The 27,833-nt window shown below is 43.8% G+C and overlaps 1 protein-coding gene across 11 annotated transcripts in view; it reads left to right on the top strand.

Annotated features, from left to right (window-relative positions):
* The window catches only part of unm_hu7910 (un-named hu7910), a 214,075-nt gene that overhangs the window by 161,865 nt on the left and 24,377 nt on the right, over positions 1-27,833 (top strand). For all 11 annotated transcript variants that reach the window (XM_060822659.1, XM_060822653.1, XM_060822658.1 and 8 more), the window contains 4 exons: positions 16,491-16,582; positions 19,869-19,955; positions 21,705-21,855; positions 25,181-25,317. In XM_060822659.1, coding sequence (XP_060678642.1) covers positions 16,491-16,582; positions 19,869-19,955; positions 21,705-21,855; positions 25,181-25,317 — 467 coding nt within the window. The remainder of the gene's footprint in view (positions 1-16,490; positions 16,583-19,868; positions 19,956-21,704; positions 21,856-25,180; positions 25,318-27,833) is intronic.

Here is a 27,833-nt window from a genome sequence, read left to right as displayed (position 1 = left end):
CTTCGGATCTGCCTGACCTGTGGGCTTTTCCCCCTAACTGATGTCTGGCTCACTACTCTGTAGTTCCCTGGCTTTTCCTTGCTGCCTGTCTTAAATAACGGTGTAACATTAGTCACCCTCCAATCTTCCAGCACCTCACCCAGGGCTGTCAGTGATATAAATATCTCTGGTAGGGCCCCACAATCTCTTCCCTAGCTTCCCATAATGCCCTGGGATACACTTAATCAGATCCCAGGCGATTTATGCATTTTAAGACCTCCAGCATCTTTTCTTTTATGCTGTGGACTCTTTTTCAAGGCATCACTATTTATTTACCTGCGTTCACGAGCTTCCCAGTCTTTCTCCACAGTAAATACGGATGGAAAGTATTCATTCAGGATCTCGCCCATTTCTTGTGGTTCTACACATGAATGACCTTGTGATACTCAATTGGCCTTATTCTCTCTCTAGTGATTCTTTTTCCCTTAATATACTTGTAAAATCTCTTTGGATTCTCCTATTCCCTTTCTGCCCAATGACATTTCATGTCCTCTTTTTTTACATTGCTGATGTCTCTCTTGACTGTCCTCCTGCATTCCCAGAATTCAAGGGATTTACTTAATCCCAGCCGTCTGTATCCTCCATATGCCGCCTCTTTCTTAACCAGATCCTCAATATTCCTACTCACCCAGACTTCCCACTCTTGCCAGTCTTGTCGTTCACACTAACAGGAACATGCTGGCCCTGAACACTCGTTACTTTGCGTTTGAAAGGTTAGATGTTTGGATGCTCTTTAAATGTTATTAACACTCAGGTGAAGGTACAACACAATAATGACACCATAATCATTCATTTATAGATCCTGTTAGTTGGGGTACTGGTCATGACTGGGATCTGATTACTTGCAAGAAGATCTCCAGATATTTTTATGTCTAACTATTTGATGATTATCTGACAACAGATCAGTCTGATTGTGGTGGCTTCTGACCTGAACCCATGAGAACTCATCTGTCAGCACCATGCTGTAAAGTACAGGATACATTATTTATCAAAATCAATATCAGTGATGCAATGTCTCAAGTAGAGTGAAACATTGGATCATAAATGTTAACGATTATAAAAACAAGGTGGAAGGACAATATACAAAAACAGCTCCCACTGACATTAGATTTCATCTCAAGACTGTCCCCGCTTTATAAAACGGGTGTTTCATGAAATAAAAGTTCCTGGGGTGTAGACGTTGCAAACAAAAGCCATAACTAATGGCCTTTGAGAAGGTGCTACCCCACCTTTCTGAGAATGGAGTGACTTGCTAGACTATTTGAAGGGAGTTGAGAATTAGTTTGTAAGGTTCTGTTTTGTTGACAGTTCTGAATGCCTTCCTGAGATTTACAGTCCCTTGTTCCCTGCACTATTCTTGTAGCACACCTGTACAACTGGTAATATGCTGCATACATTGTTTAGAGGCCAGGAACTGTGGGCGGCACGGTGGCACAGTGGTTAGCACTGCGGCCTCAGTGTCAGGGTCCCGGGTTCAATTCCTGCCTCGGGCAACTGTCTGGGTGGAGTTTGCACATTCTCCCCGTGTCTGCGTGGGTTTCCTCTGGGTGCTCCGGTTTCCTCCCACAGTCCAAAAATGTGCAGTTTAGGTGAATTGCCCATGCTAAATTGCCTGTAGTGTGAAGGGGTAAACGTAGGGGAATGGGTCTAGGTAGATTGGTCTTTGGAGGGTCAGTGTGGGCTTGTTGGGCCGAAGGGCCGGTTTGCACACTGTAATCTAATCTATTCTAATCTAAACTGCAATTTAGTATTAATCTTAGTTTACTCTGTGACACAAGGTTTACTTTGCAATGTATGTCAACAGGGGCAAAGCCAGTCTTTTGTTTTTACAAACTTTAATTTGCCCATTTCCAGTCCCTGCAATCCATGTGATGGAGGTGCACCCACTGCACAGTGAGGGGATAATAGATGTTGTGTAACTTGGGAGCTTGCAGAAGTCATTGTGGTTCTTATTCTTGTTATCCTGGGCGGCCGGATTGTGATTTTGGAAGGTATTGTCAGAAGAAGCTTGGCTGGTTGCTGCAGTGCACCTTGTGGTTGCCCCATCATTGTAGAGGGGTGAATGTTTAAAATGGTGGACGTGGTGCTGATCAGGCCACCTGCTTCGTGTTGGATGTTGTTGAATGTTTTCAGTATTGTTGGAGCAGCATTCATCCAGGCAATGAGACAGTATTGAGGGCAGCATGGTGGCTCAGTGGTTAGCACTGCTGCCTCACAGTGCCAGAATCCCAGGTTCGATTCTGGCCTCAGGTGACTGTCTGTGTGGAGTTTGCACGTTCTCCCTGTGTCTGTGTGGGCTCACTCCGGGTGCTCCGGTTTCCTCCCACAGTCCAAAATTGTGCAGGTCAGGTGAATTGGCCATGCTAAATTGCACATTGTGTTAGGTGCATTAGTCAGAGGGAAATGGTCTGGGTGGGTTACTCTTCGGAGGGTCGGCGTGGACTTATTGGGCTAAAGGGCCTATTTCCACACTGTAGGGAATCTAATCTAATATTCTTGGCTTGTACCTTGCCGATAATAAACATGCTTTTGGGAGTAGGGAGTAAGCTCCGAGCAAAGTAATGCCTATCCTCTGGGCTGCCTTTGTAGCCTTAGTACATAGGTGGTTGATCTGTTTCTGGTCACATGCAAGTCCCCAGACTGTTGATAACTGGAGGGTCACTGCTACTAAAGTAGTGGAATGCCGTCTTCAAGTTGGGCTTTCCCTGGCACTTGAATGGCATGTATGTTACTTATCATAGAGTCATAGAGATGCACAGCATGGAAACAGACCCTTTGGTCCAACTGACCAGATATCCCAACCCAATCTAGTCCCACCTGCCAGCACCCAGCCCCTATCCCTCCAAAACCTTCCCATTCATGTACTCATCCAAATGCCTCTCAAATGTTGCAATTGTAGCCACCTCCACCACTTCCTCTGGCAGCTCATTCCATACACGTATCACCCTCTGCGTGAAAAAGTTGCCCCTTAGGTCTCTTTTTATATCTTTCCCCTCTCACCCTAAACCTATACCCTCTAGTTCTGGACTAACCGACCCCAGGGAAAAGACTTTGTCTATTTATCCTATCCATGCCCCTCGTAATTTTGTAAACCTCTAGAAGATCACCCCTCAGCTCCAGGGAAAACAGCCCCAGCCTGTTCAGCCTCTTTCTGTAGCTCAAATCCTCCAACCTTGGCAACATCCTTGTAAATCTTTTCTGAACCCTTTCAAGTTTCACAACAACTTTGCGATAGGAAGGAGACCAGAATTGCATGCAGTATTCCAACAGTGGCCTAACCAATGTCCTGTACAGCCTCAACATGACCTCCCAACCCTAGTACTCAATACTCTGACCAATAAAGGAAAGCATACCAAACGCCTTCTTCACTATCCTATCTACCTGCGACTCCACTTTCAAGGAGCTATGAACCTGCACTCCAAGGTCTCTTTGTTCAGCAACACTTACCATGAAGTGTATAAGTCCTGCTAAGATTTGCTTTCCCAAAATGCATCACCTCGCATTTATCTGAATTAAACTCCATCTGCCACTTCTCAGCCCATTGGCCCATCTGGTCCAGATCCTGTTGTAATCTGAGGTAACCTTCTTCCCTGTCCACTACACCTCCAATTTTGGTGTCATCTGCAAACTTACAAACTGTACCTCTTTTATGCTCGCATCCAAATCATTTATGTAAATGACAAAACGTAGAGGACCCAGCACTGATCTTTGTGGCACTCCACTGGTCACAGACCTCCAGTCTGAAAAAGAGCCCTCCACCACCACCCTCTGTCTTCTACCTTTGAGCCAGTTCTGTATCCAAATGGCTAGTTCTCCCTGTATTCCTTGAGATGTAGCCTTGCTAACCAGTCTCCCATGGGGAACCTTGTCGAACGCCTACTGCTCTGCTCATCAATCTTCTGTGTTACTTCTTCAAAAAACTCAATCGAGATTGTAAGACATGATTTCGCACGCACAAAGCCATGTTGACTATCCCTAATCAGTCCTTGCCTTTCCAAATACATGTACATCCTGTCCTCAGGATTCCCTCCAACAACTTGCCCACCAACGAAGTCAGGCTCACTGGTCTGTCGTTCCCTGGCTTATCTTTACCGCCCTTCTTAAACAGTGGCACCACGGTTGTCAACCTCCAGTCTTCCGGCACCTCACCTGAGATTATCGATGATACAAATATCTCAGCAAGAGGCCCAGCAATCACTTCTCTAGCTTCCCACAGTGTTCTCGGGTACCTGATCAGGTCCTGGGGATTTATCTACCTTTACCCGTTTCAAGACATCCAGCACTTCCTCCTCTGAAATCTGGACATTTTGCAAGATGTCACTATCTATTTTCATACAATCTATATCTTTCATATCCTTTTCCACAGTAAATACTGATGCAAAATATTCATTTAGTATCTCCCCCATTTTCTGTGGCTCCACACAAAGGCTGCCCTGCTGATCTTTGAGGGGCCCCATTCTCTCCCTAGTTACCCTTTTGTCCTTAATATATTTATTAAAACCCTTTGGATTCTCCTTAATTCTATTTGCCAAAGCTATCTCATGTCCCTGTTTTGCCCTCCTGATTTTCCTCTTAAGTATACTCCTATTTCCTTTATACTCTTCTAAGGATTCACTCGATCTATCCTGTCTATACCTGACAGATGCTTCCTTCTTTTTCTTAACCAAACCCTCAATTTCTTTAGTCATCCAGCATTCCCTATATCTACCAGCCTTCCCTTTCACTCTGACAGGAGCATATTTTCTCTGGATTCTTGTTATCTCATTTCTGAAGGCTTCCCATTTTCCAGCCATCCTTTTACCTGCGAATATCTGCCTCCAATCAGCTTTCGCATACCATCAAAATTGACCTTTCTCCAATTTAGAACTTCAACTTTTAGATCTGGTCTATCCTTTTCCATCACTATTTTAAAATGAATAGAATTATGGTCACTGGCCCCAAAGTGCTCCCCCACTGACACCTCAGTCACCTGCCCTGCCTTATTTCCTAAGAGTAGGTCAAGTTTTGCACCTTCTCTAATTGGTACATCCACATAATGAATCAGAAAATTGTCTTGTACAGACTTAGGAAATTCCTCTCCCTGTGAACCTTTTACACTATGGCAGACCCAGTCGATGTTTGGAAAGTTAAACTCCCCTACCATAACTACCCTATTATTCTTACAGATAGCTGAGATTTCCTTACAAGTTTGTTTCTCAATTTCCCTTTGACTATTGGAGGGTCTATAATACAATCCCAATAAGGTGATCATCCCTTTCTTCTTATCTCTCTACCACCCAAATAACTTCCCTGGATGTATTTCTGGGAATATCCTCCCTCAGCACAGCTGTAATGCTATCCCTTATCAATAATGCCACTCCCCCTCCTCTCTTGCCTCCCTTTCTATCCTTCCTGTAACATTTGTATCCTGGAACATTAAGCTGCCAGTCCTGCCCATCCCTGAGCCATGTTTCTGTAATTGCTATGATATCCCAGTCCCATGTTCCTAACCATGCCATGAGTTCATCTCCCTTCCCTGTTAGGCCCCTTGCATTGAAATAAATGCAGTTTAATTTATTAGTCCTACCCTGTCCCTGCCTGCCCTGACTGTTTGACTCACTTCTGTTCTCAGCTGTACCCATCTCAGATCGATCTCTTTCCTCACTGTCTCCCTGGGTCCCACCCCCCCCACCTTACTAGTTTAAATCCTCCCAAGCAGTTCTAGCAAATTTCCCTGCCAGTATATTAGTCCCCTTCCAATTTAGGTGCAATCCGTCCTTCTTGTACAGGTCACTTCTACCCCAAAAGAGATTCCGATGATCCAAAAATGTGAATCCTTCTCCCATACACCAGCTCCTCAGCCATGCATTCATCTGCTCTGTCCTCCTATTCCTGCTCTCGCTAGCTCGTAGCACTGGGAGTAATCCAGATATTACTACCCTTGAGGACCTCCTTTTTAAATTCCTGCCTCACTCTCTGTAATCTCCCTTCAGAATCTCAACCTTTTCCCTTCCTATGTCATTGGTTCCAATGTGGACAATAACCTACTGCTGGCCCCTCTCCCCCGTGAGAACATTCTGCACTCTCTCTGAGATACCCTTGATCCTGGCACCAGGGAAACAACACACCATTCTGCTTTTTCTCTACTGGCCACAGAAATGTTTGTACCTCGGACTACAGAATACCCTAACACAATTGATCTGTTGGAAGCCGACATACCCCTCGTTGCATTAGAGCCAGTCTCAATACCAGAAACTTGGCTGTTCATGCTACGTTCCCCTGAGAATCCGTCACCCCCTACATTTTCCAAAACCGCATACCTGTTTGAAATGGGTATATCCACAAAAGACTCCTGCCCTAGGTGCAACCCTAGGAGTTAACCCATTTATGTGACTGTATCTGAGACTTTCCCTCCTTCCTATAACTGCCATCCATCACATATTGTTGCTTTTGCAAATTCCTCATCGCTTATCTGTCTCTCCAACTGATCCACTCGATCTGATAAGATTCACATCCAACAACATTTATGGCAGATATAATCCGCAGTAACTCAAACTCTCTTTAAACTCCCGCATCTGACAAGAAGTACATATCACTGCAAAGGCCATTTTTGCTCCTTCACAATCTACAGACCCAGAAAATAACACTGTCATATTCCTCGACCAAACATTGTCCCAGGATAAATTAATAGCTATGGCTTATATTTTAAGTTTAGATTACTTACAGTGTGGAAACAGGCCCTTCGGCCCAACAAGTCCACACCGACTCGCCGAAGCGACAACCCACCCATACCCCTACATATACCCCTTACCTAACACTACGGGCAATTTAGCATGGCCAATTCACCTGACCCGCACATCTTTGGACTGTGGGAGGAAACCGGAGCACCCAGAGGAAACCCACGCAGACACGGGGAGAACGTGCAAACTCCACACAGTCAGTCGCCTGAGGCGGGAATTGAACCCAGGTCCCTGGCGCTGTGAGGCAGCAGTGCTAACCACTGTGCCACCGTGCCGCCCCGTTTAATCAAGAGACTTATCTCCAAAAACATATAATCAAGAAAGAATCCACTGTACTCAATAATACAGCCTTTCTCTTGGACAGACTTAAAACAACAATTAACTTGCCTGATTCTGTGCTGTGAATTTCGCCCAACAGTTCCCCCAAGATTAGTTGTGAATTTCACTAGGAGAAAATGAGGACTGCAGATGCTGGAGATCAGAGCTGAAAAATGTGTTGCTGGAAAAGCGCAGCAGGTCAGGCAGCATCCAAGAAGCAGGAGAATCGACGTTTCGGGCAGAAGCCTGATGAAGGGCTTATGCCCGAAACATCGAATTTCCTGTTCCTTGGATGCTGCCTGACCTGCTGCGCTTTTCCAGCAACACATTTTTAACTTGTGAATTTCACTATTTGTTCATTTTCCCAGATGCACTCTGATGTCCAGCGATACACGAATTCAAAAACAGCAAAGGCAGTAACTGTGAAGGGTCTCTCGCCCCCCCTCCCTCTCGCCCCCCCCCCTCCCTCTCGCCCCCCTCCCTCTCGCCCCCCTCCCTCTCGCCCCCCCCCTCGCCCCCACTCCCTCTCGCCCCCCTCCCTCTCTGTCTTCCTCTTGTGCTTCCTTTATCTTCTTTTCTCCCTTTTAAAACTGCTGTTCTTTTGACTTTTTTTCCATACTTCCAAAACAATTCAACACCATGTAAAACACTAATTGCTGCTCCTGGAGTTTGAGGAAATCCCCCCCAACACCTAAAATACCCCAAAAAAAGGAGCAGCTCTTACAGCCGCAATTGTTTCCTGTCCTCCATCTTGGATTACCCAGAATCCAACTTCTTGCCACCGATTACTTAGAATCACAGAATCTCTACAGTGTGGAAGCTGGCCATTAGGCACATTGAATCCACACTGCCCTTCCAAAGATTATCCCACCCAGACCCACCCCCACACCCTATCCCTGTAACCCTGCATTTCCTGTGGCCCATCCACCTAACCTGCTCATCTTTGGACTGTGGGAGGAAACCAAGCACCTGAAAGAATCTCCTGCAGAGGCAGGGAGAATGTGCAAATTCCACGCAGTCACCCAAGGGTGCAATCAAACCTGGACCCCTGGAACTGTGAGGCAGCAGTGCTAACGACTGTGCCACCCACAAAACTACTGTGCTGCCTGAAAGTTGTCCAAGTCTTACTGCTTGGTGGAAATGGTGATTTCTACATTGGAGTAATTGTGAATAGAACTAAAGACTGATCTTATGGGGAAAATCATTGATAAAGCAGCTAAAAAATGATTGGGAATAAGTCTGAAGAACTTCTGCAGTGAGCAAGAATAGACTAGGATAACAATTCATTAGATTGGATTGTTTTGATTTTAGTGAACATGGCAAATCTAAGTAGTTTCCACATGATTGTGTTGGCAAGAGGCATGGCTATTCTGGGGCACAACTCTTTAATACTAAGGCTGGGATGTTGTTACGTCCTGTAGCTTTTACTTTACTGAGTTCACTCAACCATTTCCTTGTATCCTGGTGAGTTAGTCGAATTAGCCAGCTTTATTCTTTGACTTTTGCATGGTTGTTTGATGGAACGGAGTGGCTTGCTAGGTTACCTTCAGCTAGATAAGAGTCAACCACGTTGCCCTAAGTTTAGATTTGTGTGTCAATAGACTGGTAAGAATAGCAGAGTCCATTAATGACCCGTACGTTTTTATCAACAATCCAATAGTACAGATTGTTAATACTTAATATTGTTAATACTTTTTATTCTAAAGTTATTAATTAATTGCATTTAAATTCTCTGTCTGCTATGGTGCGATTGGAATTCTTTATTTACTACAGAGGATACTAACAATGTTCCAGTATTAGCTGCAAATCAGGACTTGGAAGGAAAAGAGGAAAGTAGTGAAATTAGAGTCATATGGGCAGTGATATTCAGTTCACAGCTCCAGCAGTTTACTTAAGTCTCCAAATCCGAGAGATCGACAGCACAGAAAAAAACCGATTGAGTGATTGGCCTGTTGTGTTCTTGCTGGTTAAAAACAACCACCTAACTATTCTCGTTCCATTCTCCAACGTTTGGCTTAGAACCTTGTCATGCTTGGTATTGCAAGTGCACATTGAAATAATACTTATGAGGGTTTCTGTCTCTTCTCCCCCGCCCCAGTCATGAGTTCTAGATTCTCATCACCCTCTGGGTGAAAATGTCTTTCCTCACATCCCCTCTGAACCTTTGCCCCTTACCTTAAATCATGTTCCTTGGTCACTGATCCCTTCATCAAGGAAAAGGTTTCTTCCTGTCTATCCCATCTATTTTATACATCTGAATCATGTCTTCTCTCAATCTCCTCTCCAGTATGGATAAAAAGGAACCCAGTCTGTCCAATTTGTCGTCATAACTGAAACTGTTCAAAGCAAGAAGCATCCTGGTAAACCCTTCTGTACCCTCCTCAGTGCTATCACATCTGACTATAACTTGGGTTCCAAAACTGCGCACACTGCACCAGCTGTGGCTAACTAATGTCTTATACAGTTTAAGTGTGGTGCTGGAAAACACAGCAGGTCAGGCAGCATCCAAGGAGCAAGAGAGATGATGTTTCAGGCAAAAGCCCTTCATCAGGAATGAAGCTGTGAGCTGAAGAGGCGGTGAGATAAATGGGTGGGGGGAGGGTTGGTGGGACTGGATGATGTTGGGGGGGGAAGGTAGCTGACAGCGCAATAGGTGGTTGGAGGTGGGGGGTAATGGTGATAGGTTAGAGGGGAGGGGGAGCGGATAGGTGGGACGGAAGATGGACAGGTGGGACAGGTCATGAGAGTGATGCTGAGCTGGAAGGTTGGATCTGGGATGAGGTGGGAGATGGGGAAATGAGGAAACTGTTGAAATCCACATTGGTGCCCTGGGATTGGAGGGTCCCGAGGCAGAAATTGAGGCATTTTTTCTCCAGGCGTTGGGTGGTGAGGGAATGGCGATGGGGGAGGCCCAGGACCTGCCTGTCCTCAGTGGAGTGAGAGGGGCAGTGACATTATGACGCCAACAGTTCATCAACTTCAACATATTCTGATCTTAAATTCACCTGGGCCATCTTTGACACCTCCCTCCCCTTCCTGGACCCCTCCATCTCCATCAACAATGATTGACTCAACACTCGCATCTTCTACAAACCCACCAACTCCCACAGCTACCTGGATTACACCACCTCCCACCCTGCTGCCTCTAAAAATGCTATCTCTAATTCCTAATTCCTCCGCCTCCACCGTATCTGCTCCCGGGTGGACCAATTCCACCACAGAACGCACCCAGATGGCCACCTCCTTTAAAGACTGCAATTTGCCCTCCAGCGCATCTCATCCATTCCTGCACCTCCACTCTCGAACTCCACCACTCCAAATCCAACAAGGACAGGGAACTCCCGCCAGGTTCTCGCCTTCCATCCCACCAACCTCCATATACATCGCATCTTCCTCCGCAATTTTGGCTACCTACAAATGGACCCCACCACCAGAGATAAATTTCCCTCCCCATCCCTATCCGCTTTCTGTAAAGACCGTTTCCTCCATGAATCCCTTATCAGGTCCACGCCCCCCACCAACCCACCACCCCCCACCTTCCCCTGCCACCACAGAAATTGCAAAATCTGCGCCCACACCTTTCCTCTCACCTCCATCCAGGGCCCCAAAAGAGCTTTCCACATCCATCAGTGTTTCACCCGCATTTCCACACATGTCATTTACTGTATCCATTGCTCCTGATGCAGTCTCCCTCTACATTAAGGAGACAGGATGCCTACTCAGAGAACTTCAGAGAACATCTCTGGGACACCCGCACCAACCGACCCCACTGCGCTGTGGCCGAACACCCCCCTCCGCTGACGATGTGCAGGTCCTGGGCCACCTCCATTGCCACCCCTTAGCACTCGATACCTGGAGGAAGGATGCCTCGTCTTCTGCCTCGGGACTTTCCAACTACATAGCGTCAATGTGGATTTCACCAGTTTCCTCATTTTCCCCCCCCCCGACATTATCCCAAATCCAACCTTCCAACTCTGTACCGTCCTCATGACCTGTCCCATCTGTCCATCTTCCTTCTCACCTATCTGCTGCTCCCTCCCCTCTGACCTATTACCATTACCCCGACCTCCATCCACCTTTCGTACTCTCAGCTACCTTCCCCCCAGTCCCACCCACCACCCCCCACTCCCCTCTCATTTATCTCACCACCTCCTCAGCTCCCGACCTCATTTCTGATGAAGGGTTTTTGCCTGAAATATCGACTCTCCAGCCCCTCAGATGCTGCCTGACCTGCTGTGCTTTTCTAGCATCACACACTCAATTCTAACCTCCGGCAGCTGCAGTCCTCACTTACACCACTTATCCAGTTCCAGCTTAACCTCCCAGCTCTTAAACTCTCTGCCTTGGTTAATAAAGGCAAGTACACCATATGCCACTTTAATCACTTTCTCTACCTGTCCTGATTCCTTAAGGACCGCTGGAGATGCACCCCAAGGTCCCTCTGATCCTTGGTCTTCCCAAGGTCTGGTCATTCCCATAAAATCATAGAATCCTTGCAGTATGAAAGCAGACCATTCAGCCCATTGAGGCCACACTGACCCTCTGAAGAGCATCCCACCCAAACCCATCTCCCTCTCCTATCTCTGTAACCCTGCATTTCCCATGGCCAGTCCATCTAACCTGCGCCTCTTTGGACTGTGGAAGGAAACCGGAGCACCTGGAGGAATCGCATGCAGACACGGAGAATGTGCAAACTGTATATCCTCACAATTTGTTTGACCTATCCAAATACATCACCTTTCATTTATCCAGATCAAGTCCAGAAAGACTTGATCCTAGGATCTTAAAAGAGGTTGCTCATGATTTGGTAGACAAGTTGGTGTTATCTAAAATTTCCTCGATTCAGGAAAGGTTCCATCTAACTGGACAGTAGCAAATATCTCCCTGTTCAATGATTTGTAATGAATGAGTGAAGGTTGGGTACAGTGAGGGAGTAGGCCGGCAGTAAGTGGATAAGACTTAGCGTGGGACAGAGGTTGAATTCAAGGGAAGTTGTTGGTGATTCAGGGGTATCAGGAGAGATCACTGGGGAGTCTGGAGTCAAGGACAGATAGTTGGAAGGGGTTGGGTTATGTCCAAGGACATTAGGTGTGGCACTCAGAGGGTTGGGGGATGGGGTCAACTGAGGTTGAGTAGTTGTGCCTGGGGGGAGGGATTGTATACGTAGGTGAACTCTCAGTTGATTTGGGAACCTTTTACAGAGGCTCTGAGATGCTGAGTCACTATCCATTGTTTAGACTTCCCAAACAGTTCCCACAGAGACAACTGTGTCAGGACCTCCAAAAGTTCCCAATGTGTAATTCCTATATGCATGCTGCCTAGTTTTATACTGTTTAATCAATAAAATTGGAAGCTTAGGAACATAATGTACCTCAATGTCAGCTTATTATGTAAATTTTTAAAAGTGGCATTTAATTCGGTGTGTGCACAGATTGACTAGTTTCTGAATGTTGACATTTAATAGTCCAGCAGGGAAGGGGTTAAGCACTTGTATAATGTTAATCATTAACTACGCATCCTTGATAAAAGCAAAAATTAATTTAGTACATCACAAAATTAAACTTTTATTTGCATAAAGCTTTGATTTCCAGAGTTAGTTAATTTTCATGTCAAAATAAATGGTACAACACCAATGTGATTTAAGAAATAACTCCAGAGTAGGTCCATTTAATTATTGGAGAGAAATTAGTCTGAATCAGCTGTCTAGAGGGGCTGGTGTTCATCATTTGGTAAATGATTCATGCGTACAAGTGAGTATGATGTGCAAGATTTGATCTTTAAACCCAATCCTCAACATGGCAACATGTGTCATAAGCGCATTAATTCTCCAATGAAACTTCAAGTCTTCTAGGAGTAGCTATTTCTGAGTAAATTGTTGCATATATAAATATTAATGCTGATGCTCCTTAACCTAAGAAGTTGTAAGTTTGGTAACCGTTAAATTTGCCATGTTTCAATTAGGTTTAAATGTTAGTAGCTCAATAAGTAGAGGTATAGATGGACACCTCCCTCCTGTAAGATGCATTCCCTGTGCCATGTGCAAACTAAAGGACACATGGTTCCTCGACATCTGCATATGCAAGACCCACCAAGAGGTGGAACCGTTTCAGCTTGAACAGCAGTTTGTGATTGTGCAGTTTATCTGTTTCAAGTAGTCACCTCACAGTTTCAGTGAGAGATCAGGAATCTATAACCATAAATCAGTTAAAGACCAGGCAAATAGTAGTGCCCTGGGTGTATCTTGTTCTTTAACCAGTATCCAGTTCTGAAAATTGAGGCTTTGATTCCACCAGGGTTTTACCATCTGAGCCAAAACCGTGGAGGGCAGATGGGAAAAGGTCCGGAAATGGTCCTGATAACGAAAGGACATCCAGTTACTAGGAAAGTAACAAGGTGTTTCGACTTAACCACGATGCTGTGACCTTCCAAGTTGTAAAACCTTGTGATGGTGATAGCCAGAGATCATGGTGCTGTTTGATACCAATGACATCACTAGAAAGATGATGGTGCAGGCTAAAATAATGGTTTTATTCATTCATGGGAGTAGGACATCACTGGCTGGGTCAGCATCTCTTGCCCATGCCTGATGGTTAGGAGTCAACCAGATTGCTCTGAGTCTGGAGTCGCATGTACCCCAAACCAGGTGACGATGGCAGTTTCCTTAAAGGCCATTAGTGAACCAGATAGGGTTTTCTGAGGATTGACAATGTATTATTTGTAAGATTCTCAATTTCTGATTTTTGTCGCGTTCAAATTAACTGTGTCGGGACCTCCAAAAGTTCCCAATATATAATTCCTATTTCCATGCTGCCTAGTTTTATGTTGTTTAATCAATAAAATTGGAAGTTTAGGAACATAATGTACCTCATTGTCAGCTTGTTATATAAATTTTTAAAAGTGGCATTGCCATGGCAGGATTTGGAGCTGGGTCCCCTGCTCATTTAGATTAGATTAGATTACTTACAGTGTGGAAACAGGCTCTTCAGCCCAACAAGTCCACACCAACCCGCCGAAGCGCTACCCACCCATACCCCTACATTTACCCCTTACCTAACACTACGGGCAATTTAGCATGGCCAATTCACCTGACCCGCACATCTTTGTGACTGTGGGAGGAAACCGGAGCACCCGGAGGAAACCCACGCAGACACGGGGAGAACGTGCAAACTCCACACAGTCAGTCGCCTGAGTCGGGAATTGAACCCGGGTCTACAGGCGCTGTGAGGCAGCAGTGCTAACCACTGTGCCACCGTGCCGCCCACGGGTCTCTAGATTAACAGCCTAGTGATAATGCTATTAGGCCATCATCTCCCCTGTTAAAGTTATTAAAAACTAATCTCAGGATTGCTAATGTCACTCAAATGAGTTCAAAAAGAGCTGAATGTATGAGTGGGGAGATGAGCATTCCTGCAGAATGTTCAATGGGGCTGGGTTTAGAGGTCACGAGGACAGGTTGCACCTTTACAGGGCAGTATCAGCACAGAGTTTGCTGGTACACTGGGATGGAACATATCAGTGGTGGATTGGAAACAGCTGCTTGAAGTTAAATTGGGCTAGGTGCAGTGGGAGATGTCAAAGGAGAGAAAAAAAGGGTTCAGTGCAGAAGGTGAGCAGGTGTGAAGCTTCCATCTTGAGATCTTTTACTTCCCCCCCCCCCCCCCACTCTCTCTCCCTCCCTCTCTATCCCTCCCCTTTCCTCTCTTTCCCCCCCCCCACCCCCACGTCCCTCTTGCTCATGCTCTCTCTTCACTCTCGCTCGCGATGCCCCCCCACTCCCACCCCCACCCCCACCCCATGTCGAACAGCATACCATGTAGGATGTAATGGGAAAGGCAAAGTACCACTTCCTCAAAGCATATCTGAGCTTTGAAACTGCAGGGCTTTAATTAAACAGGAAATTAACATGCCCGACAGAGGCAAGGTGAACTCACGGATATTTTATAAATGCACCAAGTTAGAGGGTAACTAAGGAAAGCTGGGTGGCAGGATGTGCTGTCATAGATACAGTCAACATAGATGCAAAGGTACCTCGGTACAAAATCTTAGGTGTAAATGTTAGGTTATATATTTCAGAGGTAAAAACAGGAAGATAGATTATTATGTGAATAGCTGGAAATTGAGGGAGGTGTACACCAGTTGCTGGAAGTGCAGGTGCAGAAGGCAAACTATATAGTGAGAGGATTCGAGTACAGGAGCAAGGCTTCATCCTGAATGCCTTTTCCAGTGCTCCCACCTTGCACTGCAGTCTTCCTCTGCCCCCCCTCCCCCTCTTTTGTACCCCTCTGCTTTCCATCACCACAAGGCCATCCCTTCAGCTGCTTGGACCCTATTGTCTGGAATCTCTCTCTTACACTGAGACAATAGAGGTTATTTCCTCTCTAACCCTGTAAAACCCACCTATTTTGACCTTTGCCCTCATTTAGTTTTTCTCCTCTATTTCACCAATGTAAAGAAGGTTAGTTTCACTAAGATGGTGGAGGAATTATATCAGGAGGAAGGCTAAACAGATTGGGACTCCTACTTATGAGAGTTTAGAAGAATGCGAGGTGATTCCATTGAAACATGTCAGATTCTTAAAGGTCATGACAAAGTGCACACTGAGAAGGGTATTTCCCCTCATGGGAGAGTGTAGGACCAGAGGGCACAGTCTCCGAATAAAGGGACGCCACTTTAAGACTAGGATGGCGATCACTGAAAATGTGGGTTTGGAACAACTGAGCACCACACCAGGTAGAGAAGTCGCCAGGTCTGGAGGCGTACATCCTAGATTGCTGAGAAAGGTAAGGGAGCAAATCGCAGAGCCATTGGCAGATATGTTCCAGGCCCCTCAATACAGGAGTAGCCCCAGGGGACTGGAGGATTGCACATGTGGCACTGTTGTTTAAGAATGGGACAAAGTTGAGGGAATCAAGGGTTATGGGGAAAGGCCAGGAAAGTGGACATGAGGAATATTGGATCAGCCGTGAATTATTGTTCCTATTTCTTTTCGTCTGAGCACCGTTAGCCCAGAAATGTCTGAAGTAAATGGCATCTGTTAGACTTTCTGATCTGTGCAGCTCACAACTCCTATATTTGCTGTATGAATTAATTTTATGCTGATATTTCATTTATTTTCTCTTGCTCTCTGAACATTTCCGGCTTCTGGTGTCTTCTAAAGTCTTTGCTTTGTTAGGAAGCTCTTGTGAAAAGCTTATGTATGAGAGGGCAATCTGAGCTGATCTACCTGAAAATGCTGCATTTCATTAGGTATTGATAACATTTCTCTGGGAGTTCTGTCAATGTCCAGAAAAAGTTTTGACTGGAAAACATGAAATGGTCCAAACACGTTGGGAATTTTATTTGTATGAAAGAAATTATAATTACAAATTCGGAACTGACGCATCATTAAAACTTTGCTACCTCTTTCTGAATTAGGTCCAGCTAAGAAAAAGAAACCAAAGCTGCTGAACAAGTTTGATAAGATGATTAAGGCCGAATTGGATGCTGCTGAAAAGCTGCGCAAAAAGGTGGGCTGTAAATTCTCTACTTTATTTCCAAATGACCAAGTTACTGTGACTGGAATTGAGCTGCTATTTTAACACCAGTTGATGTACAAAAGCATAGAAAATAGGAATAGGCCATCTGACCCTATGAGCTTGCTGTGTCCTGAAGAAGGGTCACTTGACCTGAATGTTGACTGGCAGCATCTGTGGAAAAATCAGACCTTCTGAGCTTTTCCAGAAATTTGTTTTTATAACCCAGTCTAGGGTGGCTTGTCCTCCAGTTAGTTCTTCAGTATATTGACCAAGAAAACCATTTCATACACACTTCAGTAATTCCTCATCCATGTCATCGTTACTGATTAAACTCAGCTGGTCGGTTGGCAGACTAAAATCACCTGTAAATACAGCTGTGTCTGTATTGCTTGCATATCTAATTCTCTCATTAATGTCTTACCCAACATTGCCACTATAGGAGTCTATATACAAACCCCACTATCATTTTCTGCCCTTTTGTGTTTCTGAGCCCTACCCACACAGATTCCACTTCACTGGATCGATTATCATTTCTCACTGTTGCGTTAATGTCCTCTTTTACCAGCAATGCGGCTCCACTTCTGTTGCTGCTTTGTCCTTCGCAAAGGTCAATACCCTTGGAAATTCAGTTCCCATGTCTAGACACCCTGCAACCACGTCTCCATAATCCCAACTATATCATACCTGTTCACATCACTAATTCATCCCCTTCATTGTGAATTGTCTGTGCATTAAAGCAAGGCACCTGAGTCTTGCTGCCTTAATATTTTTGGTTCTGTCACGTTAGTTAGCACTGTGACTTCAATCCTCTGCCTCCCACTTTCCTTCTGATTCTGATGCTCTGGACATGATGCTATAGAAATTTGTGTGCAATTTTTTTTTCATGAGAGTGCAGCTCATTTTTTGGTGTCTTTATTTTTCTACTGTTTTGGGTAAGTAAGCTAGAATGTAAATCTATTTGTAATACCAGATTGGAAAAGTATCTGAAATTAAAGAAGTGGCGCCTAAACCCCGCCCCTAAATGAAATCTGAACCTTTGGGCACCAATTAAACCAGGCTACCTGCGACATTTTCTGTTTCTTGGTGATTGTGCAGATTGCAACAATTGCATCTTAAAGTGGAGTAGAGCAATGTTTTGTTGCTTTAACTGCTGTCTGAAAGTAGTGTCTTATGTAAATTACCAAGTTTGCTTTAAACTCTCAATCGATGACACAGTTTGTGATTCATGACACAGTGCCCGTTCTGTAAGTGCTCACCAGCAGTTGTTGTTAAAGCCCATATTTGATGGGCCATATGACCTAGCAGTGGACAACCGAATGAATAACAACCTTTTGTTTCAAAAGTTAAAATGTACTGCGCCAGATCAAAACCATCTTGAGCTTCCCATTATGAATCAAAGTTTGTTACCTCTCGATGTCTCTCTTCCAATCCAAATATGGAGGGGCAGCTTTTGCTGCCACTGTTTGCACTTTGAGTGTAATTTTGAAGAACAGTGGTCCAGAAAACCCTAATCACCTTTTGATACACCAGAGAACATTCATTCATTGATTCATTAATAAAATGGCTTTCCCGATTCATTAATAAAATGGCTTTCCCAATTCATCGACATTTTGACATTTTTGTCAAGTGATTGGTGGAGAGTGTAGTTTTGGCCACCTAACTCAAACCTTGCTGAAATGTAGTTATCCAATGGGATTGTCCAACTCCTGGATCAACTTCAGAGCCCATCCTAAAGTTCACCAGATCAGGTGATGGATTTGTTTGCAATTAATGAGAAGTATATTGCCTGGACTGGAGAATGTTTGTAACGGAGAGAGATTGGACAGGCTGGGGTCGTTCTCCTTAGAGCAGAGGTGATTGCGAGGGGAGCACGATTGAGATGTGTAACATTATGAATGGTGTAGACAGGAAGAAATTTCTCCCCTTGATGTAAGAACCAACGACCATGGGCATAGACTTGAGATAAGGGGCAATAGGTGATTAGAGGATGGTGGGAATCCAGAATTCACTGCCTACAAGGGTGATGAGAGAGAAACTCTTAACATGGACTTATTTCACTGGAGCATAGGAGGCTGAGGGGTGACCTGATAAAGTAATGAGAGGTATAGATAGGGTTGGTGGTAGTTGTCTTTTTCCTGAGATGGGGAAATTCCAAGACTATGGGACACATTTTTTGAGGAGAGAGATTTTAAAAAGACATGAGGCAAATATTTTACACAGAGGTTGGTGGTTCACAGGTGGAATGAACTTTCTGAAGAAGTGGTGGATGTGGGTACTATAACATTTAAAACGCATTTGGGTGGCTGTATGAATAGGCAAGGTTTGGAGAAATATGGGCCAGGAGCAGGCAGGTGGGACTAGTTTAGTTTGGGATTATGGCCAGCATGGACTGGTTGGAACGAAGGGTCTGTTTCCATGCTGCACGACTCCATACTTGAGTCAAGACATACAAGGCTAAGAGCCTGAAAATGGGATTTGATTAGTTAGGTGGTGGTTTTTGACTGATACAGATCCAACAGGCCCAAGGGCCTTTTTCCTCTGTTATAGTGTTAGAAGGAATGTCTGACAAATTAATACTGTTGAATCAGGAGAGATTAAAAAAAAAGCGATCTTGTATATGTTCGTAGTCAATGATGTGGGAAAGGTAAATTCACAATATTACTTCCCAGTATATTGTGAAAGCATGAAAAGAAAGACACAGGTTAATATCAGTTTAAAGTCAAGTTAGGCTGATATCAGGAAATTCTTCCCATATCAATATGTGAACTGGATTCACAGAATCATTTATGAACCAATTAGATGGTACAGTGAAAGCTGTAAGATGATTGCAGATAAATGAATGAAGATGCTTGGAATTGCCTTGAGCCATAATTTTGGTAATCCTTTTAGCGGCATATTATTGAATGCTTATGAAAATCCAATCTGGATACAGAGGGTGGTCTGTGTGTGAAATGAACTAACAGAGGAAGTAGTGGATGTAGCTATGGTTTCAACATTTCAAGACATTTGTATAGCTACATGAGTATTAGAGGATTATGGGTCAATTGCAGGCAAATGGGACCAGTTTAGTTTGGGAAAATAGTTAGCATGGATGAGTTGCACTGAAGGATCTGTATCCACGCAGTATGACTCTATAACTACAGATAGCAAGATTTAACAAGTCTGAGTAATGTGACTTTATTTAAACTTGTTGTGGAATAACTTGTATATATTGCTGTGGAATTCACAAAATATTTTCTTTCCACTATTATTAAACGTCCTCTCCCTTTCCCTTTAGGGTAAATCTGAAACAGCGCTGCAGGCATTTAATGAAATTTTGAAGAGCTATCCCCACAGTCCTCGAGCTAAATATGGGAAAGCCCAGGCAAGTAGAATATCTGTTACAAGTACGGGCATTCGATGGCTCTTATTTGTTTTATTTCTATTTTAATGTTAAAAAATGACCAAGGGGGTGTGTTCTATTTTAGTTTCTCGCCATTACCATGGGATAGATGTTTTCCCTGTTTTTCTTTTCCCCTCTTATGTAGCTGACAGTGGGGTATGATTCCATGAGCATGCCTTTCTATAATACCTCTCCAAAGTAGTTTATTCCTTCTGTAAGCCTAGAAGGTGGTGCTAGCAGGCAAGTACATTGAGGGGAGTGTGCATCCTCCCTAACCTGTCTTGAACCGATTCCCCACATGTATAGTTCCAGAATGGTAATTGAGACAAGTCATGTTCCTTGTCATAACTAAGTGCATAAGTTGATTGGATATGGTAATCGGTGAAAAACATTTCTCAGAGGGACCTCACTTCCACTACAGGTACAAAGAGCTATGTTTATGTTCAATGTCTGAATTACTGTGACGTTTTGCCAATTATCTGTAGCCCTGCTATTTTTTTAAGGGTTAGGGGGAGGGTGGATGGAAGTGGGCACAACACACAAGCTGTCTAGGGTTGAGTTGCCTGTTTTGGAGCAATAAATGGGCAGAGAGGATTTTGTTTTAAAGAAAACAATATGAGAAAGTCTGTGTTATTGGGGACTGGTACCACCGGGTGGGAGAGCGGGCTGTCACACAAGAATAGTGTGTTGTAGTGACATATCACTGTCCAGTGATGCTATGGGACACTGCCAGTATGTTTTGCAATTGTCTGTCAAGCATGGGTGTGTGACTGTGCTGCCATTTGTATGTGTTTACTTTCCCCCAGCAATACGATGCTACTCTCCATGACAAAAACATAGGTCAGAAATCATCAAATTATTCCATCATTTACTGACTTAGCTTTTAAGAACTAATTACCATGAAATGAAAGTGGGACAGGACATGTGTATGCTGTTGCTGACATCATTGTGATCGGAATGTGGTGATGTCAGGAGAGCTTCCATAGCCAAATTCTGCTGCTTATCACAGCTAGCCTCTGCACCTGTTATTTCTCAGCCCATGTAATGTTCAGACTAATCACTCTCAATATAAAAATGGACTGGTAAAGATTGGCACGAGTGACACCAGCAGCATGAATTTGATTCCTGCATCAGCTGAGGTGACCACGAAGGGCTCTCCATCTCAACCTCTCCCCTCGCCTGGAGCACGGTGACCCTCCGGTTAAATCACTGTTGGTCGTCTCTCTATCTCTTTCTGTCTCTCAAGAGAGAGCAGCCCATGGTCCACTAGGGACTATAGTGCTTTTACCTTTTCTGCTAGACATCTGTTTTGTTATGCTGTGATGCTATCAGTGTGGGTTCATTTGCCATATTTGCTGAGATTACCATGAAAGACTCTCCTCCTCAACCTCTCCTCTTGCGTGAGGTGTGGTGACCCTCAGGTTAAACTACAACCAGTCACCTCTCTCGAACAGTGCCCTATGGTCCTCTGTGATGATGTTACCTTTTTACTTTACCTCGACACTTGACCATTAACATTCATTATGGGAAATGAAAGTCACAATCTGTCTAAGTATTTTCAACAAAGATTTTATCGTTAAGAGACTCTTTTATCTCACATTGTGGACTGCTAACTGACTACAGAGAATTGACAGCATGAACGCATTCTGAAGGGTTACTGTGTATTGATGGAACTTGCAATGGACTAAGAATTGTACTGTTTAGGTTTTAATACTTTGCAATTTCTTTCAGTCTGAAGATGATTTGGCAGAAAAAATGCGAAGCAATGAGATACTTCAGAGAGCAATAAATACCTATGGAGAAGTGGCTGACATGCCGAATCCACCTGCAGACCTGGTGAAGTTAGCAATAAAACGACAAGCAAACAGACAGCAGTTTCTAGGTGAGAAATGTCATTATAAACCTTGAATAGCATGTTGAAAGTTATAACTAATTTTTGTCAAACCTCAGATTATGAAGTTCAGGTTTTTTTGATTTTCCAATTTCAAATCATAAGTCAAATTGCCAGCTCAATGTTCACTTTTCCTCTGGCAGTGCAGTTGGGTTACAGAAAAACAAAAGCTCAAACGAGAAAAGAGATTAGTAGGGCCAGCAGAGTAACTTCAGTTAGAATTTATTTCTTGTTTTGTTAACATCTAGAATAAGCCAATAAGATGTCTGGAGTTATCCCCTAGGCACACAAAGGCCAGCTCTCCATTTGCTGCTTTAATTACCTGCTGCACCTGCATGCTAACCTCTTGTGTTAAATGTGCAAGAACAGGAATACATCCAGATCTCTCCATGCAACTGCACTTTGTACTTTACGAAAAAAAAATTAAATGCCAGTAATCTTCCCCCAGAAGTAGACAACTTCAAAATGGTCCCATCTGTAATGTTTTTGCTCACTCCCCATCAATGCAGGCTATGTCCTCCTCACAGCTTGCTCACCCTTGTACTGAGTTCAGCATCGTGTTTGAAATGCAAAGCAGCCATGAAGACTTCTTGGGGATGAAGTTGGGGTTGACTGTTGTAAAATGAGCAGAATTGTTAATAGGTGATGTTCAAATAAGAAATTGGAAAGCTGTAAAACCAGTTGCAACCCCTAAAGGGGAAGCAGCTGCAAATGTGTTGCTGGTCAAAGCACAGCAGGTTAGGCAGCATCTCAGGAATAGAGAATTCGACGTTTCGAGCATAAGCCCTTCATCAGGAATAAGAGAGAGAGAGCCAAGCCGGCTGAGATAAAAGGTAGGGAGGAGGGACTAGGGGAGGGGCGATGGAGGTGGGATAGGTGGAAGGAGGTCAAGGTGAGGGTGATAGGCCGGAGTGGGGTGGGGGCGGAGAGGTCAGGAAGAGGATTGCAGGTTAGGAGGGCGGTGCTGAGTTGAGGGAACCGACTGAGACAAGGAGGGGGGAGGGGAAATGAGGAAGCTGGAGAAATCTGAATTCATACCTTGTGGTTGGAGGGTTCCCAGGCGGAAGATGAGGCGCTCCTCCTCCAGCCGTCGTGTAGTTGTGTTCTGCCGGTGGAGGAGTCCAAGGACCTGCATGTCCTCGGTGGAGTGGGAGGGGGAGTTAAAGTGTTGAGCCACGGGGTGATTGGGTTGGTTGGTTCGGGCGGCCCAGAGGTGTTCTCTGAAGCGTTCCGCAACCTCATTTTTTACTAAAGGGGAAGCACTCCAGTTGTCTCAGAATAAACCCTGGCTAAGTGAAGAGACAGGCAACAACATTCAACTCAAAGATAAAAGCATACAGAAATACCGAGTAACACTGGGGTGAATGAGGATGTTGCAGAGAGCAGCAAAAGGTGAAAAATCAGATAGGAAGGGCTATAAGCAGGAAATATCTTCTAATGAATTGCAAAAGATTTTAACAACAGCAACTTGATTTTTTTTACAACAGTGTTAAGGAATAGAGCCTGTCAGAATTAATGTGAACCCCCTCAAACTGTTAATGCTGATATTGTCAATGAAATTGAAGTGAGCGTGCTGAGTTGAAAGTGAGTCAGCACTTACAAAGAAGAGGGTATCCTTACACATTCTTAAGAAGCTAATATCAAATCATGGTCAGGAGCTCCCCAAAATGAACGCAAGCCCTTGTTCCACTCTGCAATGAGATGATGGCTGGTCAAAGCCCTAACTCCATCAACCTGCCTTAGCTCTGTATTGCTTCACAATTCTGTTAAACATAACAGTCTCTGATTTAAAATTAACAGTTGATCTAGCATCAGTTGCAATTTTCAGAAGAGATTTCCCAGGTTAGTTCATAAGAAACAGGAGCAGGCTGTTCAGCCCCTTGACCCTGTTCCAATATTCATTGGGTTCATGGCTGATCCGATGTTCTTCACAACTACGTTCCAGCCTCTTCCCTGTAACTCTTAATTCCCTGATTGATCTCAAATCTTTCCATCTAGCCTTAAGTATACACAAGGGCTTTGTACCCACAGCTCTCTATGGTAGGAATTTTTCTCCTCCTCAGTCTTAAATTGGTGCCCTTTTATTCTGTGACTATGCCCTCTGGTCCCAGACTCTCCCATGAGGGGAAACACACTCTCAGCATTTACCTCATCAAACCCCTTAGGAATCCTGTGTGTTTCAGTGAGATCACCTTTCATTCTTCTAAACTCTAATAGTAGAGCTCCAACCTGTTTAGCCTTCATTCATTAGATAATCTCTCCATACTGGGGATCATCCTAGGGAACCTTCTATGAACTGCCTTCAATGAAATCTTTCCTTAAATAAAGGGAACTAAAACTGTTCAGTGCTCCAGATGTGGTCTCACTAGCACCTTGTGTCCCTGCTTGTGTCCCTCACTAGCAGGGACACAAGAGCTGTCCCTGCTCTTACACTCCAACCTCGAAATATGAGCCACCATACCATTAGTTCTGCCACCCCTTCCTAATTTCATCCCCGAAGTGTCTGGCTGTAATTTTTAAACCAATCCTCTAGACATCCCAAAGAGAAGAACTATATTTTCACATTAATAGTCACCTGCTAACCTTCTAAATTCCATGAATACAAACCAGGTTTTTGTAATATGACTTTATAAATTAACTCTTGAAGTTTAGCTTTCAGTCTTGTGCCTCTGTACTGCACTCTGACCAACACATTCTTCCCCCAGCACCCAGAACTGAGCACAGTATTTCCGGTGGTTCCGGCTCACACTTGCAGTCCTCATCTTTATATTCCATACTTAACTTTCTGCCTGTTTTCTGCACCTGTTTATGATATTTAATGATATGTATCTGCAGGGTTCCCAATTACCTTGGATCTCCCATTTCCAGTATTGGGAAGGTAGAGAATTTAAAGACCAATAAATAGAAGACATTTTACTGTAGGACAAACTGCTTTGCAAATTTACGCAAGATGTTTATAACAAAGAACCCACCACATGCCAGGCACCAGTCCTGTCTCTATTGTTGGTCACATTCCTTTGAAAACCATTTCATTGCAGTCAGCTGGTGAAACTTTTATTTTCTTTTTTATGCTGCTTTTACTGCCTTAAGCAGAGTAGAAGACTAAATGTGATGTGTAAAGAGCAATTAAAGACAAATATTCCAAAGATATGAAAATGACAAGTACACATGACTCGAGTGAAATAAGGTCAGTTGATTCTTAGAACTTCTGAACTGACTGTTCTTTGACTCCTGTCTATAACCCAACATTTAAGGAGCTGTGTTTCCAGTCACAGAGCTGTGATATGTCTATTTGATTTTCTGTATGTATGTGCAGGCCACATCAAACGTTCTGTGATGACCTTACAGAAGTTAGTAGATCGTTACCCAGATGATGTCACAATTAAGAATGAGCTTGGAGTAGGTTACCTCTTATTGGGAGACAATGATAATGCCAAGAATGTCTATGAAGAGGTAAGTTGTAAAAGAAATGGAATGGAATATTGGTTTTCCATTCTCGACTTTCACATTTAAAAATAATATATTCTGAAGACTCTGTACTTCCTAATGCTGAATTTGTAAATCGAATTTTCCATCATGGAACTGAACCGTGTGGATTATGAATAATGCATTCTTAATCAGTGCTAAATTAGCTGATTTAATGGGTTATTGCTATGAACACTACCTCAGCAGCCGTGAATTAGAAACCACTCGAATTAGCCTGGCATCCTTCTCTAGATCGCTTCTCAGTCACTTTTGCTGCATATGGATGGTGGGGGAATGTGGAATCAAGTTCAACTGATCATTGTGCTAGAATTCATTGAGTAGCTCAAGCATAAAGGCATTTGATCATTTGGACAACAAACAAGAGGGTTAGAATTAGAATTCTATTTTATTGTCGTGTGTCTTCAAGTACATGAGTAAGTGGAAAGTGTACAATATCACCATTCCCAGCCCCATCTTTGCTACAGAGGTACTCGGGTACAAAACCTTACGTACAAAGTTGAAAATACATGGTACTCTGTGCTAGCTTGAGGTCAGCATCTTCAGGAAGGGAACAGTGAGCAGTGCAAATACCATAATTCCTAAAGTCCCCTCATCCCTCTGTAGATGCACAGAAATGTTAATAACTATTAAGAAGATGAAAGAAAATTTAAAGAGCAGTTCAGTGTCAATCCAATCGTGGTTTTTCATGTTGTTCAAATGTTATTTATCTTCTTTATTGCCATTTAAATTCAGTATTGAATTTAATGTTGATAGACATAAGAATGTTATTCAGACACACTGAACTGGATTTCCATCTTTGAGTCACAAGATTGCTGCAATGTTGTGGATTGCTGCTTGTTGACATGTTCATCCAGAGAAATTGGATCAGCTGTCGGATGAGCTAATGCCAAGGTTGCAGAGTTAAAAAGCCAATTTCCATTATTTGAGACGTTGTCGTAGTCTGGAGATGAGGCCCCCCTCAACAATCAAGCAGTACTCACCTTCCACTCCAATTTCCCCTTCTACTCCTTAACCTCCTCAACACATCTCCCCCCACCAAAGTATCCAATCTAAGTGTCATTCACAGAACTGTACAGTTTCACTGACCCCTGCAGCACCCTACACCTCTCTAATATTCGCGATAAACCACATCCAAGCTCTATAATAACATTTGCCAGTCTTGAAAAAGCTTGAATATCAGATAAAATAAACAAACATGACTTGAATAGTCTCATAAAGGCCATTCCACCGTCCCCCACCTTAAGAGCTAAAATCTAACAAAAAGAATCAAGCTCACGTATCTGTGAACAGTGTGGTGCCCAAACTATTGCCGTACAAAGCGTTTCACACCGTCTGACTGATGTCTACTTGCCTGATGAATTTATAGCTCATTCAGAGGGTTGCTATAATGAATAATTACATATTTTAAGCGAGAGGGGTCATAAACCAGGGCAAAAAAACATAAACCGAGATTTTAGTTTATATTTGAATTGTTTAATTTGAAGCCAGATTTTATGATGCACAAGTATAAATGGGAGATTTTGTAAGGAGCTGTGTTTCCTGTCATAAGCCTTTTCTACAGCCAATCAGAAATAAGTGCAAGAAATAACTACCCTGTACTTGGAGAAACGATGAGCTGCCCAGGGACCAGCGCCTGCAGTGTCCCTGAGTTCAGAGGCCGGAGAGTTGAAATTTTTCCTCATCTGTCTTGAGTCGGTGCCCCTTTATTTCAGACTATGCTGCTTGGTCCTTGACTCTCCCATGACGGGAAACATGTTGTCAGCATTTATCCTGTCAAGCCTCAAGAATCGTCTATGCTTCAATGAGATCACCTTACTCTTCAAAAGTTCAATGAGTAGAATCCCAACCTGTTCAGCTTTTGTTCATAAGACAGTCACTCCATAACAAGAATCATCCGAGTGAGCCTTCTTTTAGCTGCTTCCAATGAAATAATATTTGAATTTGAATTGAATTTATTGTCACGTGTACCGAGACACAGTGAAAAGCTTTGTCTTGCGAGCAATACAGGCAGATCACAGAGTTAAGTAGCATAGGTAAACGGCGGCAAAAACAAAAACACAGGTACAGGCGAATGTTTGTGAGTCCATTCAGTATTCTAACAACAGTTGGGTAGAAACTGTTGTGAAACCGGCTGGTGCATGTGTTCAGGCTTCTGTACCTTCTCCCCGATGGTAGAGCTTGGAGAAAAACATTACCAGGGTGGGATGGATCTTTGAGAATGCTGGCGGCCTTTCCTTGACAGCGGGCCTGGTAGATGGATTCTGTAGATGGGAGGTTGGCCTTTGTGATTGTCTGAGCCGAATTCACCACTCTCTGTAACTATCTCTGATCTTGAAGGGTACAGTTGCCATACCAGGTAGTGATACATCCAGACAATATTCTTGATGGCACACCTCTAAAAGTTGGCGAGGGTATTTGCTGTCATGCCAAATTTCCTCAGCTGCCTGAAGAAGAGGAGATGTTGGGCCTTTGTAAACAATGCG

This window comes from Hemiscyllium ocellatum, chromosome 4, assembly GCF_020745735.1.
Source record: "Hemiscyllium ocellatum isolate sHemOce1 chromosome 4, sHemOce1.pat.X.cur, whole genome shotgun sequence".
Classification (NCBI taxonomy): domain Eukaryota; kingdom Metazoa; phylum Chordata; class Chondrichthyes; order Orectolobiformes; family Hemiscylliidae; genus Hemiscyllium; species Hemiscyllium ocellatum.
Note: the sequence above shows the minus strand (reverse complement) of the source record. Positions and strands in the feature narration are given on the sequence as shown.